The 14,451-nt window shown below is 39.8% G+C and overlaps 1 protein-coding gene across 1 annotated transcript; it reads left to right on the top strand.

The window, feature by feature from the left end:
- The first annotated feature begins 306 nt into the window (after positions 1-306).
- Positions 307-603, top strand: LOC145157857 (auxin-responsive protein SAUR21-like). Its single transcript, XM_079076838.1, has one exon. The coding sequence runs from the start codon at positions 307-309 to the stop codon at positions 601-603; it is 297 nt and encodes a 98-aa protein (XP_078932964.1).
- The last annotated feature ends 13,848 nt before the right edge of the window (positions 604-14,451 follow it).

Raw genomic sequence — 14,451 nt, 5'->3', positions numbered from 1 at the left:
CACAAGTACATGATTAAGCCATATTATTGCTTGTGACTTTGTGGTTGTGCAATTCAAGATCGTACTTTTAATTATACAAGTGAAAAGACACAGCACATGATCTTGTCATCCAGTCGCAATGTCCCGATCTGTCATTTAATTTCCTTTTTATCAATTACTGTACATTTGAAGCTCCAATAAACCTTTATATATAGCATATGATAGGCAAAGCACCAGCATAATTTCCTCTCAAACTCCTCCTGTACATCTTTCACTTTGAGAATACTCTCAAATTCTTTTGTCCCTCCGTGATAAACCTTCAGAAAAATGGGTATTCGTATGCATCGGATCATTCAAGCAAGACAAATACTACAACGGTCTTTGTCAAATGGAACCCGCACAACAGAAACGGATCTACCGAAAGGATATTTTGCAGTTTATGTTGGAGAGCAAGAAAAGAAGCGTTTTGTGATTCCTGTGTCATTGTTAAGCCAGCCTTCATTTCAGGACTTATTACGTGAGACGGAGGAAGAGTTTGGATATGACCATCGAATGGGCGGCCTAACAATCCGGTGTTGTGAGCAGACATTCTATGATCTTGCAAGTGGTCTGGGAGCATTTTGAAGTCAACTGACATCATTCTGTTTGCTAACACTTTTTTGTAAAGCACGGATCACATACCATTTTGCAACATGCGAGACTGAGTCAGTTGTCCCAGTTGTATAAAATATGAATTTTGACTTGTTTGGAATACCATGTATATTATTTGACGATATAGGTTTACACTTGAAGGAGAAACAAAATTCATTGTCAATATTTAAGAAAAAACCGAAGTGTCTGCTCAATTTCAAAAAACAAGTATCAATATAGCTAGGAATATCACCGATGTGCAAAACTAAAATCAAACATCAAGGTGTTTCGCATTTTCCTGTTGGTAACGATCAAAATGCATAATACGGATTAAACATACTATTTCTACGGGTATTCTATGATTCTCAGTTAATGTCATTAGGCAACAATTTTGCATATTAATTAGTTGTGGTAAGAAAAATTGCATAGATTTATCGTAGGACTCATTGGCTTTAATTTACGCGATCCTATGGTGTGTAAGTAATTACAAGAATAGTTAAAAATTGTTATAACTCTATTCGTATATCCAATCACTAGTTCGTTGTTCATACGAAGGAGTAGTTTTCAAGTGAGGCCCAATTGGGTCTTATAATGCATCAATGATAACTTATATTTTAATTTTGTTAAGGAACAAAAGCATGTGGGGGTAGTAATTGGTTATATATCACTATCAGAAGATCTTAGACCCAAATGCTACACATTGATCACCACTCATTTTTTGAGAAATCAGTACAACTTTATAACAAAAAACATCGTTTATTGAGTTAAAAGAGAGAGAGAGAGAGAGAGAGAGAGAGAACTCGTAACATTATCAACTGATATTACAAAATATTTGGTCTCCTAGATAACTTCATCAGCTTTCGTTCACTTTAAACGTCAACCGGAAGAAAGATTAGATAGTATATTAGTTAGATTTACCACAAAGAGCTACCATTTTTGTTAATTTTGTATGCTTTATGCACTTGTATAAGACAAGCCAAGATATAACATTAAACACAGTACTCCATTTCACTCCCAAACAAAAGATTCATATTTATAAAATAGTCGAGTATGTAATGATTTTGCTTGCCTTGTAGTCTAGGTAGTGGAAAGAAAGTTCGAATAGCAAATTGGTACATCGGAAGAAAAAAGGGAAAATAGTAGGAGACAAAAATGTTGTTGTTTTAACTTTTAAATTAAGCTATTTAAACGTCGGATTGTTAAGTGGTTAATTGTTAATTACTCAATTTATTAGTTTGTTAGTGTTTATGTAAGTTATTGAAATTGGACGTTTTTAAGGTGTTAATTAGTAATACTTTTTAAACTCTTAAAATCGCAAATTAAAAAAAATCAAGTCCACATGGCATCAAGTGTTGAATACATTACTTGTTTATATAGGGCTTCTCTTGAGATGGATTTGGATGTTCATCATGATGGGAAGAAGAAACTTTCTGATCGTTTGGCTTCTCTTGAGAGGGATTTGGATTGGTTATTCGATATTAATTTCTGAACAATTTGCTATCGTTCCTTCGATTTTTTTATTTGCTCAAATATTTTTAGGCACCAAATGTTGAATATAGTATTTGTTTATATAGGGCTCTTTTTTGTCTGAAGCATTATTTGCCTCCTCCTGTTGTCGTGATACCATCTCGTTCTCAACATCAAAATGAGATAAATTTTACGCTTGATGACCTAGCTTCTACGAATTATTTCTTTGAGCATGTAGTGAACTTCATAGGCTAACACTAGCTTAGGTCGTAGATGGGTGGTATTCTTGAAGAGATTTGGTAACATCCCAAATTTTATAATACATTTGATGACCTAGCTTCTATGAATTTTATCTGTAAACATGGAGTAAACGTCATAGCTTACACTAACTTAGCTCGTGGATGGGTGGTTTTCTTGAAGAGACCGGGCAACATCCCAAATTTTATATCGAACATCAGACGATCAAGTATATAAGAATTTTAGGGCATGCTGGTGGGTAAAAATAAAATTTAATAACCCAAAAGTTTATTAAACGGAAACTAATAGAATAATGAAGTAAATTAATTGTTTATTTATTTCAAATGAGATGTGTGTTGAATAGTTAGTGTAACATCCAAAATTCTAGTAAGTCTTAAAACCCTAAAGAGTATATTATTTGCATAAATGGTCCCTTAAGTACGCTGGGCGTACTTAAGTGTACGCTTAGCGTACTACATGGATGTAGTCGCGGAGGAATCAAGGTACGCTGGGCGTACCTTGAGTTACGTGGGGCGTACGCGCTAGGGTTGCAAAACCCTAATTATCCGGACTTAAGGCCTATTTAAGCAACCTTATGTTCCTTGGACTAAACCCTAGAGAGCCTCCATAGCCTTAGAATGTCCATATACTCCTGGAAACCTTGTGAGATCATTCTTAAGCCTTAAAGTGTGCATTTGTGGCCTTTTTGTGTGTATTTTAAGAAGAAGAGGTGGTCAAGCAAGCTTGGATCAAGTGGGTGCTTCAAGATCCTGCATCAAAAGCACCTTGCAAAGCTTCTGGAGGTAAAAAGCTTGCATCTTTCCTTCGTAATCTTTAGATCTAGCTAGGGTTTTGGTGGTTTGTCCCTTTTAAGAACTTTGGATCTCTTTTGATGAGTAAAGCCTTCCCTTTTGATAAGAAAGTCAGATCTGAGGTCCCCTACTCATTTAGGAGTATAAAAATGGAAGCTTGATGAGAGATTTGGCCTCATGCATGAGTAAAAGACCTTGGAAAGTTCTTAATGGAGTGGTTGGGTGTGTATGAGACATGCAAGGGCATAAAGTTGCCAATTTTATGCCTTAGGACATCTTTTCAGACTTAGATCTAACTTTTGGTCGTGATGGATTCGAGTATTAAGCACTTAATGGAAAAAGTGCTTAAGTTGTTTGTACGCTGAGCGTAACCAGCTGTACGCGGCGCGTAGTGCCCAAACCTTCAGTACGCTGCGCGTACCAGGGTGGTACGCTGGGCGTATGCAGCTCAGTTGGGCCCTAAGCTGTTTTGGGCCTTTGGGCCTCATTTGGTGGTTGGGCTTGACTCGATTCTGTGAGTTATGGGCCTTCTTACCTGTTTGGGCCATGGACTTATTGATTGGGCCTTATAGGGCCAAGGGGCCCATTAAGGATATTGGACTTGGACTTTGGGGCCCATTTGCAATAAAAGGGTAATTGGGCCTTGGGGGTAGACTTTGAAGATTTGGCTTCTATTTGGGTAATTTAAGGCCCTATTATTGATTGTATTATGATTATTGTTATTCAGCTCGGGAGGATGTGAATTTCTAGGAGGACAGTATTCGTATTCATCGGACGGAGGTGAGTCTTCTCACCATACCTATGGGTCTACAGCACCAAGGCCGATCCATTATGTGTACATGTTGTATGTGTGTTATGCATTTATGAATTGTTATGTTATGTGATATTATGCTGGTATGGAAGACCCCGGGGGGAGGCCGTGGCACTGGATATAAGACCATGTGGGGTAGCCCATGGCATTCCTAGGTAAAGACCATGTGGGGTAGCCCATGGCATTGGATGTAAGGCCATGTGGGGTAGGCCATGACAGTCCTAGGTAAAGACCATGTGGGGTAGCCCATGGCATTCTTGTTGATTGTATTGCATGGTTTCTATGGCATGTTTGTGGCTTTAATTAGCTATCAGGTTATGTGTATGTGTTTGCGTGTGGTATGCTCTGGGAAACTCACTAAGCATTTCGCTTACAGGTTGTTGATTTGTTTCAGGTACTTCTGAGCCCAAGGGCAAGGGCCCGGCGTGATGATGTGGCGCGCACTCTATCTCTTTTTTAATGTATTTGGGACCCTCTGATGTTTTAAAAAGGAAAACAAAGATGTCATGAATATTAATTTGAAAACATGTGGTTGGGAATCTGTGGTTTATGAGATTGTTTTGATTAACTCAAAAGTGAAAAATTTTCTTTGAAAAATTGGGTTGTTACAAGTTGGTATCAGAGCCTTGGTTTGAGGGATCCGGGCACATCCTCGGGTGTGACAGGACTCAAACTAAGGAGGTGATAAAATGTTTTCAAAAGTAACCAAAAGGAAATTTAAAAGAAACCCAAAGGATGAGAGTGCGACGCATCTGATCAGCCGAGCCAAGTAAGTAGTTTCCTAATCTGAATAACCATGTTATACTGATATTGAGTTTCGTTGATTATATGGAACTTGCTAATTGTATGTTTTAAAAATAGGTCCCAAACCCCGGAAATTAGGGTTTCTCTAATCAGCGCCTACTCGGCGAGTCACTCTCCTCGGACTCGTCGAGTCCACTCATTAAATCCACGGGAGAAACCCGACTCGACTCGGCGAGTTGGACTCTCAACTCGTCGAGTCCCTCCTTTAATCACAAGATTAACCGACACCATAATACCTCTGAAAATCTGGATGTTACAATTCTCCCCCACTTGAATTAGATTTCGCCCTCGAAATCACTCCTTAACCACTCACATAATGAAATCATCAACCCAAAAGGCACCACCGAAAGGATCTCGTACTACCCCGATAACTTTCTCTATGGACACCTGAAACCACACAAAACTCCCAAGACCAGAACTGAACCAACTCTTTCGTCGCTAATATACTCCTCCCTACTAACCGGAAGCTCTAGTAGCCTGACCCGCCTCCAGACCGCCTACTCAAGCGATCACCATGATATTCGCTCCTCGAATATCAAACCCTGATAACTCACTGATCCTCTGATTCTCACACGACCAAATCCAACAATCGGCTACCGCTCACTCATATCAACATGCTAATGATCCAAATCACGCCCCAAGGAATGGAAGGGTCCACACCCCACCAAGGATCATACACTAAATTGCTATCAGAACCCATCCGAACAAAGAATCCTCAACACTCTGCCCTTCAGACACAAGAGAATAACCAGGCTCGCTCAGAAGTGTCCTCAGACATCACAATCACAAGTCCCAGCTTCGTTCCTCATACCCCTTTTTAATACTGAGCACTAGGTCAACTTCTGACTCCACAGTTGAACCTCCAGAGGTCACCCATAACATATCCCGAAATGTCTTACTGACTTCCTTCTCATAACAACTATCTCGGCCTAGTGACACCCAAGTCACGAAGTTCTCTTTACCCCAACGGATTCCACAATCCTACAAAATTGTTTCACCCTCGACCCCCGCCGAACACTACTCCCTAGACACGAGCGCCTCGCGGTACCTCCCGCACCAACGAACTGACCCACTCCAGTCCAAAACATCTGATGACAAATAATATTCCTCAAAATGGAACCCATCTCAGAATCCGGAGTCTCATTTCGCCTACTCAATGCACCACTAGAGTCAAACTCAATATCGAGAGTCTGGTCCGATCCAGAATTGGAACCACTCGTCCCAATGAACCACTCAACCCGTGACTCATGACCCGCAACCCATGCGTACCTCACTGATTCACTTCCCTTGGCCACGAAAACCACTACTCCATTCGGAATATAACGACTTCCGACAAACATGGAGACCCCAGTCTCGCCCCTGGTTCGACCCCAGGCTTCCACAAGTCAAATATTAGGGCTACCCAAGCCTAAAACTCTTTTGCGTCAAGCTCTGATCAGAGAGCACTTCATCACAACATTCTCTCGCTGACTAGTGGGTACTACAGCTCCACGTAGTATCACAATGACCTCCCACTGAATAGTGAGTACTACGGCTCCCCGTAGCATCACCACACCCCTCACTGAATAGTGAGTACTACGGCTCCCTGTAGCATCACCACAACCTCTCGCTGAATAGTGAGTACTACGGCTCCCCGTAGCATCACCACAACCTCTCACTGAATAGTGAGTACTACGGCTCCCCGTAGCATCACCACAACCTCTCACTGAATAGTGAGTACTACGGCTCCCCGTAGCATCACCACACTCTCTCACTGAATAGTGAGTACTACGGCTCCCCGTAGCATCACCACACCCCTCTGCACTGACTCATTGAAACTGCAGCTCCCCGCAGTCTTACCGCACTTACTCTTACCACTTCACAACCTCATCCTCAGGTTGACACCATACTGCGATCATTAACTCATGCTTTGCGGCCCAGCATAGATAGGTACACACACCCATCCGGGCTAAGCATCACTACTTCGGACGACCATCGTCGTGACAACACCTCTCTTTCTCGCTGCAATTCACATTCTCGAATAAATCCATTTGATGTCAATTAGCTGAAGGGCCCCCACCGGAACCATAGACACTTGATACTCCACTCGTCATCTCAAACTCAAACTCAAAATAATCCGAGATTTTAGGACATTAAACTCGGATACCCCGGAATACCATCACAATGCCTCGCAGTATCTTGACTCTACCACTGATCTCATACTCATGGCATCATACTCAGATACCGCATTGCTTCCTTGGAGCATCGCAACCGATCTTTCTCTCGTGCCACTTGTAACCCCGAAATACTCCATCTCCCAAACTGAAACACGGAGAAATCGCCAACGGCTCGGAACACGAAAATGACCCTCCGAAACTCTTTCCTCTATTGCTCAAAACCAAGCGAGATTACGCATGCCGTCCCGGAAATTGGCTGCCTGATCATCTCTTACCCTTTCCAAAGAGCATAGAATAGTCCATTCATCGAACCAAAATCTCCCAACTACCGAAGTATCCCTATGAACCATCCACCTCGAAAAATTCTTATCTGCCACAACGCCTCTGACCAACGGCCACCTGCCGTGCAGACACTCATCCTTCCTTGAACGCGGACAACATGCATTAACTCCCTGTGCAACTCACCTCGACCACCGATAACCCTAGTCTCGGGAATTCGCACCGCATGTCTCTATATCCAATTCTCTAACCACTCGATACCCATCATAGACACTAAGAGCCATTGCTCCGATATACTCTTCGTGACCGTCCGTTGCTGCAGCTAACACATGCCCTACTATGCTCAAATAGGGTGTATCCTGGTCCTTAACCATCTGAGTCCCCGCTGACAACCTGCTCTTGCTCTAACATTACCTCTCGGCAGACATATTGCCCAAATACTCTGATGGAAGGTCGCCATCAATGCTAACCCACAGGGTTCTACCCCCAAGCTCGGAAACCGAATTCTTAACACCTCTTATGTTTCCCACAGGAAACGGAAATAATACCATCCATGTCACAGAAGGTGACATCTCCACTATCGGCTGATTTCTCAACTCATGCCGCAATCCTCCATAACTGCCATCTCTACTCATCCTTGAGCCTTGCGACTTCATCTGCCATCTTACCAAAAATCCCTCGGAGCTAACTCGATTTCCCTCTCAAGGGATGCTCCACTAAAACTCGTTCATCATGGCCCTCTGGCCCCATACTCTTTCACATTTGATCTCAGTCTAACCAATTTCAATGGAATAACTGGTAGAACCAGTAACACTAACCGCCACGGGTCATGGTACTCGAACCATGTGGCCACCTCTCGATCTGCTATGAATCATGGTACCCGAACCATTTTATCTCTTCTCAATCCGCTACGAGTCATGGTACTCGACCCATGACATCACCTCTCGATCTGCTACAAATCATGGTACTCGAACCATGAAATCACCTCTCGATCTACTACAAATCATGGTACTCAAACCATGAAATTACCTCTCGATCTGCTACAATTCATGGTACTCGAACCATGAAATCACCTCTCGATCTGCTAGAATTCATGGTACTAGAACCATGAAACCGCCTCTCGATCTGCTACAAATCATGGTACTCGAACCATGAAATCACCTCTCGATCTGCTACTTAAAACCTCCGGAATGTTCCCTGTATCGAGTATGGGTCCTCTGCTTTCAGTAGTACGGGCCCATACTACCTGCCACATCTACCCATACTTTCCACACAGACCATCCCCGAGTCCCTAAGTAGCTTCTCGACCTTCTCAATCACCAACCCCGCCATGCGTATTCGCTCGTCTTGCGAAATATCCAACTCTGTCAGCGTACTCATCTGACTAGGGTCACCCTTTCCTAGGCTCTTCCTAGGTTCTCACACTTTTCCGCCATCAGCTGTTGAAGAACTCCTTATGATGCCAGCCATCTACCTCCTGAATATCGTTATATTCACTTGGTAGCTAACTCCCATCATCGAGAGTTCCACAAAGCACGAAGCAAGCAGCATTCGGGCATCGAATAACCTCTATTAGTACATAAAACCTCTCTAGGCTATTATCCTACTTGCCCTCCTCATACTCGTAGGATATCACCGAACTCAAGCAACTTCACCCCATGCGGGCCTATGACTACCCTCTCAGAAAATTCCACGAATGCTCATCCAGGTATCTCTCCTAGATTACTCTTCTACTCAATCCCTCTCTCAAAAGGATTCCCTCTGGATACTCTTACTCAGCACATACTCGAAAGCATATCACAGATAACCGCAACTCCTAGGCTAAGGCATCATAAATCAGGCCACTGTAGTCCTAAAATATGAAATACCTAGCCTATCTCTAGCATGCATAATATCTCATAGAATATCTCATAACACAAAATAAGGGTATTTTGGGAAATCACCGTTCGGGCTCTGGCTGATTGTACACACTACTCCTTCTCGTTTTCTCTTAGAAACTCTTGCTCGTTTTAGAAAAATCATTTCTTTGAAATTTTTTCTCAAATCCTCATTTTGAGTCCAGATTTACCCGAAGGCGCATCCGAATCCCTCAAACCAAGGCTCTGATACCAACTTGTAACACCGTAATTGTCACACCCCCAAACCAAGGATGGCGGAAATGTCCGGGGGTGGAGGACTTCATGTATAGTATCATAACAACAATTGTAATAGTAATTCAAGCAAACACAACCAACATATATATAATTGAAAAAGTTACATCATTGTATGAATTACATGTTTACAAATCAATTACAATATGTTGACAAAATATGAAATAGTAGACGCCTTAGCGTCCCATCCTCAAAAGCACTTGGTTACCTGTTTAATGATTTCCTGAGAATACAAGTTGTTTGAAAAAGTGTCAACACAAAGGTTGGTGAGTTCATAAGCTTTTGTTTGGTATTATTAAAAGCCTTTCGTTTGTAAAAGTAGTATTTGTTTTAGAAAAATCCAATATTTTCCTTAAAATGTATATGTAGTCTTAAATCCAAAAACCGAAATGTATAAGTAACTTTTCTTACTTATAATAAATAATGTAAGTTTAAATCGACATAAACTCGTTTAATTTTAATGAAGTTCCCGTAAATTCCAATATTCATTAATACTTTATGTGAGTTTATTAAACCCTTTTCTTGTAAAAGTAGTGTTCGTTCCAGAAAATCCAATATTTTCCTTAATGTGTAAATGTAGTCTTAAAACCCAAAGACCGAAATGTACAAGTAGTGTTCGTTCCTTATAGTAAAACAATGCAAGTTTAAATCGACATAAACTCGTTTGATTTTAGTGAAATCCCCGTAAATTCTATGTTTGTTAATACCACATGTGAGTTATTATAACCATGTTATGACCTAGTTGGCCTGAAACGACGTTCTTCAGGCGTCGGAAATGTTATGACATTTGTCACCCCAGACCTGTCGGTCTAGCTGTTGCATGCAGCTAAGGTGTGGGTTTGTCAGACCCAATATAGATCTATACACAAGTATCACGCTCTCCCTCGAGGAGACTCTGGTTATAATACAGGACTTATTTGTAAATTGAATCGAATATCTCACAGAAGTCATTAACGAATTTACGTGTAGTGTAATGAAAACTTGGTACCGTATGGCCGTACCTTGCTTAATGAAAATATCCTTTGTATAAATGTACCCTTTTTAAATGTATGTGTTATGTAATGTTTCAATAAAGTCATTAACGGAATTACGTGTTATGAAAACTTGGTACCGTATGGCCGTACCTTGCTTAATGAAAATATCCTTTGTATAAATGTACCCTTTTTAAATGTATGTATTATGTAATGTATCATAAACTATACCTATTATAGTTTATCAACCAAGGGTAGTACGTAGTAATGTATGCAAACTATATTCAAAATAGTTTATTAAATGTTTGAATGTATCGGTTGTACTTTGATTATAATCACTTGTTATTCTTTATATTTATATGTCCAAATCCATTTGTAAACTTATGTGTGTCTAAATATTAAGATAAAATGTCATATATTGCAATAACATATAATCACATAAAGATATACACCTTGCTCAACATGTTACAAGGTGAAATGAAATTGACAGCAACTTTTTGTTGTATACAGTTTCTGTTACTATTCTTAGAAAATTTATAGAAAAATCATCAAAGCTCTAAATCCAAATCCGCAAATTCTGATAGTTTGGAATATGAGTCTAGTTTGTTCGTAAATTTTATCATGATTTTTAGTGATCTCTAACAGAGGTGAAAATGTTCATAATCACAGACTGGTCCGGGTTTGCCTCTGAAATGATAGGCAGTTTTGTAAAAATCACCATAAATTGTAGAAACATCATATGGAGATGTGCAAGTAGCCATTTTAAAGCTAAGAGTTTGAGCTACTTGCACCTGGAAGAGTTTTGAAAACTAAAATATTTAAGTTGACCAAAACAGTCCGTGATCGAAGTTCATCTTTTCTGATGTAATCTGATAGAAAAAGTTTAATTGTGTTCTTGATGATTTTACTTGTATTCCCCCCTTAAAACTTAAGAAAAACATGTAAATGTAGGGGTATGAACTCACCTTATATGATTTCAGTAGATGAAAGTGAGATAGAGGAAGTGTTCAACCCAAGAACACTAAGAAGATGTCTTGATGATTCGAGAATCTAACACCAAATAAGATGGAATTTGTGTAAGATATCAATGATTTGAGTAGAATAGAGTTTAATAATTATGTGAATGATGAAGATACTTACTAATTGAAGAAATAAATCCCTGGAGAAAGCCTTGAAGTTCTTGAAGTTGAGAGAAAAGATGAGAGAATTTTGGAGAGTGTTCTTGGTTGCTAAGTGTAGAATGAAAGGACTTTATGGAGAATGAGGAGAGAGGATCAATCCTCCAGCTCTTAGAACGTGGGAAGAGCTGGAGATTGGGTGTAAAGGTCCACTAAGGTGACAAGGAGTAGTGGGAAAGAGTGGTTGATCATAGAGTGAGGTGGTGGTGGCTTGCTTTTGTCATAAAATAAGGAAAAGCAAATATTCCCTCAATAATTAGTCCAACCACCAATTCTTTTAATACATTTTTATAAAAACCCTGGAGATTTATATATTTTGGGGCCTTAGTTTATAAAATAAAGTTTTGGGTGAAAATCCCACGTTAAAATAATGAAAAACGGAGTTAAAACGAAGTCGTAGTCGAAAAACCGGTAAAAAGGGGTCGTCTGCGAGACCTCTCGGATGGGGGCCGAGACTTCGGACCCTCGCATGCGAGGCTGCTGTCTGATAGCTTCAGATTCGGTCTCCTGAGAGGCTTCAGCTTCGGTCCTGATGAGAGGCTTCGGATCCGAGGCCTCGGATGAGAGGCTTCGGTCCTGAAGCTTCAGTTCCAGGTCCTTAAGGCTATTTTACCCGTTTTTACCCCGTTTCAAGCGATTTTTGACCCGGTTAAGGGTCGATATGACCCAAATGATTACAAAAAGTTAAAGTAACTTTTGAGAGAGATTTGGGAGAGATTTCAAATAGAAAGAGATAGAGTGAAAACGATTAGAGAGGTTTCGTTTGTGATTAATTTGAGTGTCCGGCTTCATAACGCAAGGTTCGTAAACCCCGTTAAACCGTGTTTTAGTGTCGTACACACTCCCGATGAGTGTGCAATAATGTTTTATCGTTTTGGTTCAATGTTTACTTAGGAAATTCAACACACGAACTTTCCAAATGATGTTTCTCTCATTAAGATATTGCATTGTACAGTAATTACATAGTGTAAACCCTAATATACAAGGGTTAATTGAGTCGATTGGTTTTGACTTGTTGACTTTGTTTGACTTTGACTTGACTCAATTTTGACGGTTGTCATATCATCCCCCCGTTAGAAGGATTTACGTCCCGAAATTTGCATTTGACTGGGACATCAAGAGTTTGGGAAAAGATGTGGGTATTTTTGTTTCATTTGATCTTCGCGTTCCCAGGTGAACTCAGGCCCTCGTTTAGCGTTCCAACGGACCTTCACGATGGGAATACGACTTTGTTTCGTTCGTTTGATTTCCCGATCCATGATTTTGACTGGTTCCTCCACGAAGTGGAGATTTTTGTTAACTTCGATTTCGTCGAGTGGTATTACGAGGGTCTCGTCAGATAGATTTTGTCAATCATATTTTTAGGGTAAAAAAAAAAATAAAGTTTTATTAGTTACCTATAGCGACGACTTGTCGTCACCACAGGTTTAATCTATTACGATGACTTGTTGTCACTATAGGTTTTTAACAAGAGCCAACGACATACCTATAGCGACACACAAGTCATAATTTGCATGTGTGAAGACTTGGTGTACTTTCTAACTGGTTCATGTGTGAAGACTTGGAGTACTTTCTAACTGGTTCATGTGTGAAGACTTGGAGTACTTTCTAATGAAAACTGTGTTACTGGGGAAATTGGAAACTGGTACGTAGCTTCAAAGTCAAGAATATGCAGTAGGCATGTGATGCATTAAATGCATGAGGCACACAAGTCATAATTTACAGCAACATATACGTATATGTGTGTGAATTGAAGAAGAAGGTTACGGCTCAAAGAATATATATATATATATATATATATATATATATATATATATATATATATATATATATATATATATATATATATATTCATTTTCTCTTTATTTGTTAGATACACAATAACCATAACATCATAGACTATATATATTCAATTTCATTTGTAATTTTCACTAGTTTATATTCCGCGAGTGTTACCGAAATCATTTATCAATTTTTCAGAAGTGCTTAACTTGTTTTGTTGCATTCCCAACAATTTGCTATTAATTACTTCTCCCACTTTACTTATATAAATCATCACATTCTTACCGCGACTTTTAACTTCTCCCTCACAAATGGATCCACCTGCAGATCATCAAAACCCCATAGATGACCTCGATTGGTTTCAGTACTTTGATCATCAAGATCTTTTCAGGTATATATAAACGTCACTCATTACACCATCTTACGCACAGAAAAGTGATTTTGTCGACATTGATCAAAACATGGTTTGGATTTGTAGTGATCAAAAAGAGTCTTTCATCGTGTTGGATTTGATTATCTTGAGTTTTTGGATTTTTGCAGTGGTGACATGCTCAACCATCATGATTACGAGTTGTCAGAAAAATTGCATGAAGTGCTCGATCAGAACGTTTCCACAGTACTTAACAAAGATCAAAACATCATTTCTAGAAATGAGTTTCACGATTTTGATCCCCTTGAAGATATAAGCTTATGGGATTGTTGGGAGGATGGTAATTTACCATTGGTTAGTTTCAGTGAAGACTGTAAATCCGGTGGTGAGGCTACATGTAGTTCTAGTGCTGCCACCACTGATCACGGTGGCCGGAAGGTGGCAAAGAGATTGAGACCATTGGAGTTTGAAGAGATAGAGAAGTACTTTGAGATGCCGATAATCATGGCAGCAAAGGAACTAGGGATAAGTTTAACAGTGTTGAAGAAAAGATGCAGAGAGCTAAACATAAACAGATGGCCTCATAGAAAACTTAAGAGCCTTCAATCCCTCATTGAAAATGCCAAGGTAAATTATGATAATAACCTTCTATACATTACTCATGCACTTGGTAACCAAAGTAGTTTTGGTATTTTCTAAAATTTTAATTGTTAGTTTCTTTATAACTAAACATAGGTCCTACGCATATGCCACATCAAATCAATTGATTTACTACGATCTCCTGATTTATATTTATATAAACTTAACTCATTGTAAATTTTGTGA

This window comes from Lactuca virosa, chromosome 2 (genome assembly GCF_052849685.1).
Source record: "Lactuca virosa cultivar CGN04683 chromosome 2, Lactuca_virosa_CGN04683_v6, whole genome shotgun sequence".
Lineage (NCBI taxonomy): Eukaryota > Viridiplantae > Streptophyta > Magnoliopsida > Asterales > Asteraceae > Lactuca > Lactuca virosa.
The sequence above is the reverse complement of the archived record's forward strand: the minus strand, read 5'-3'. Positions and strand labels throughout refer to the sequence as shown.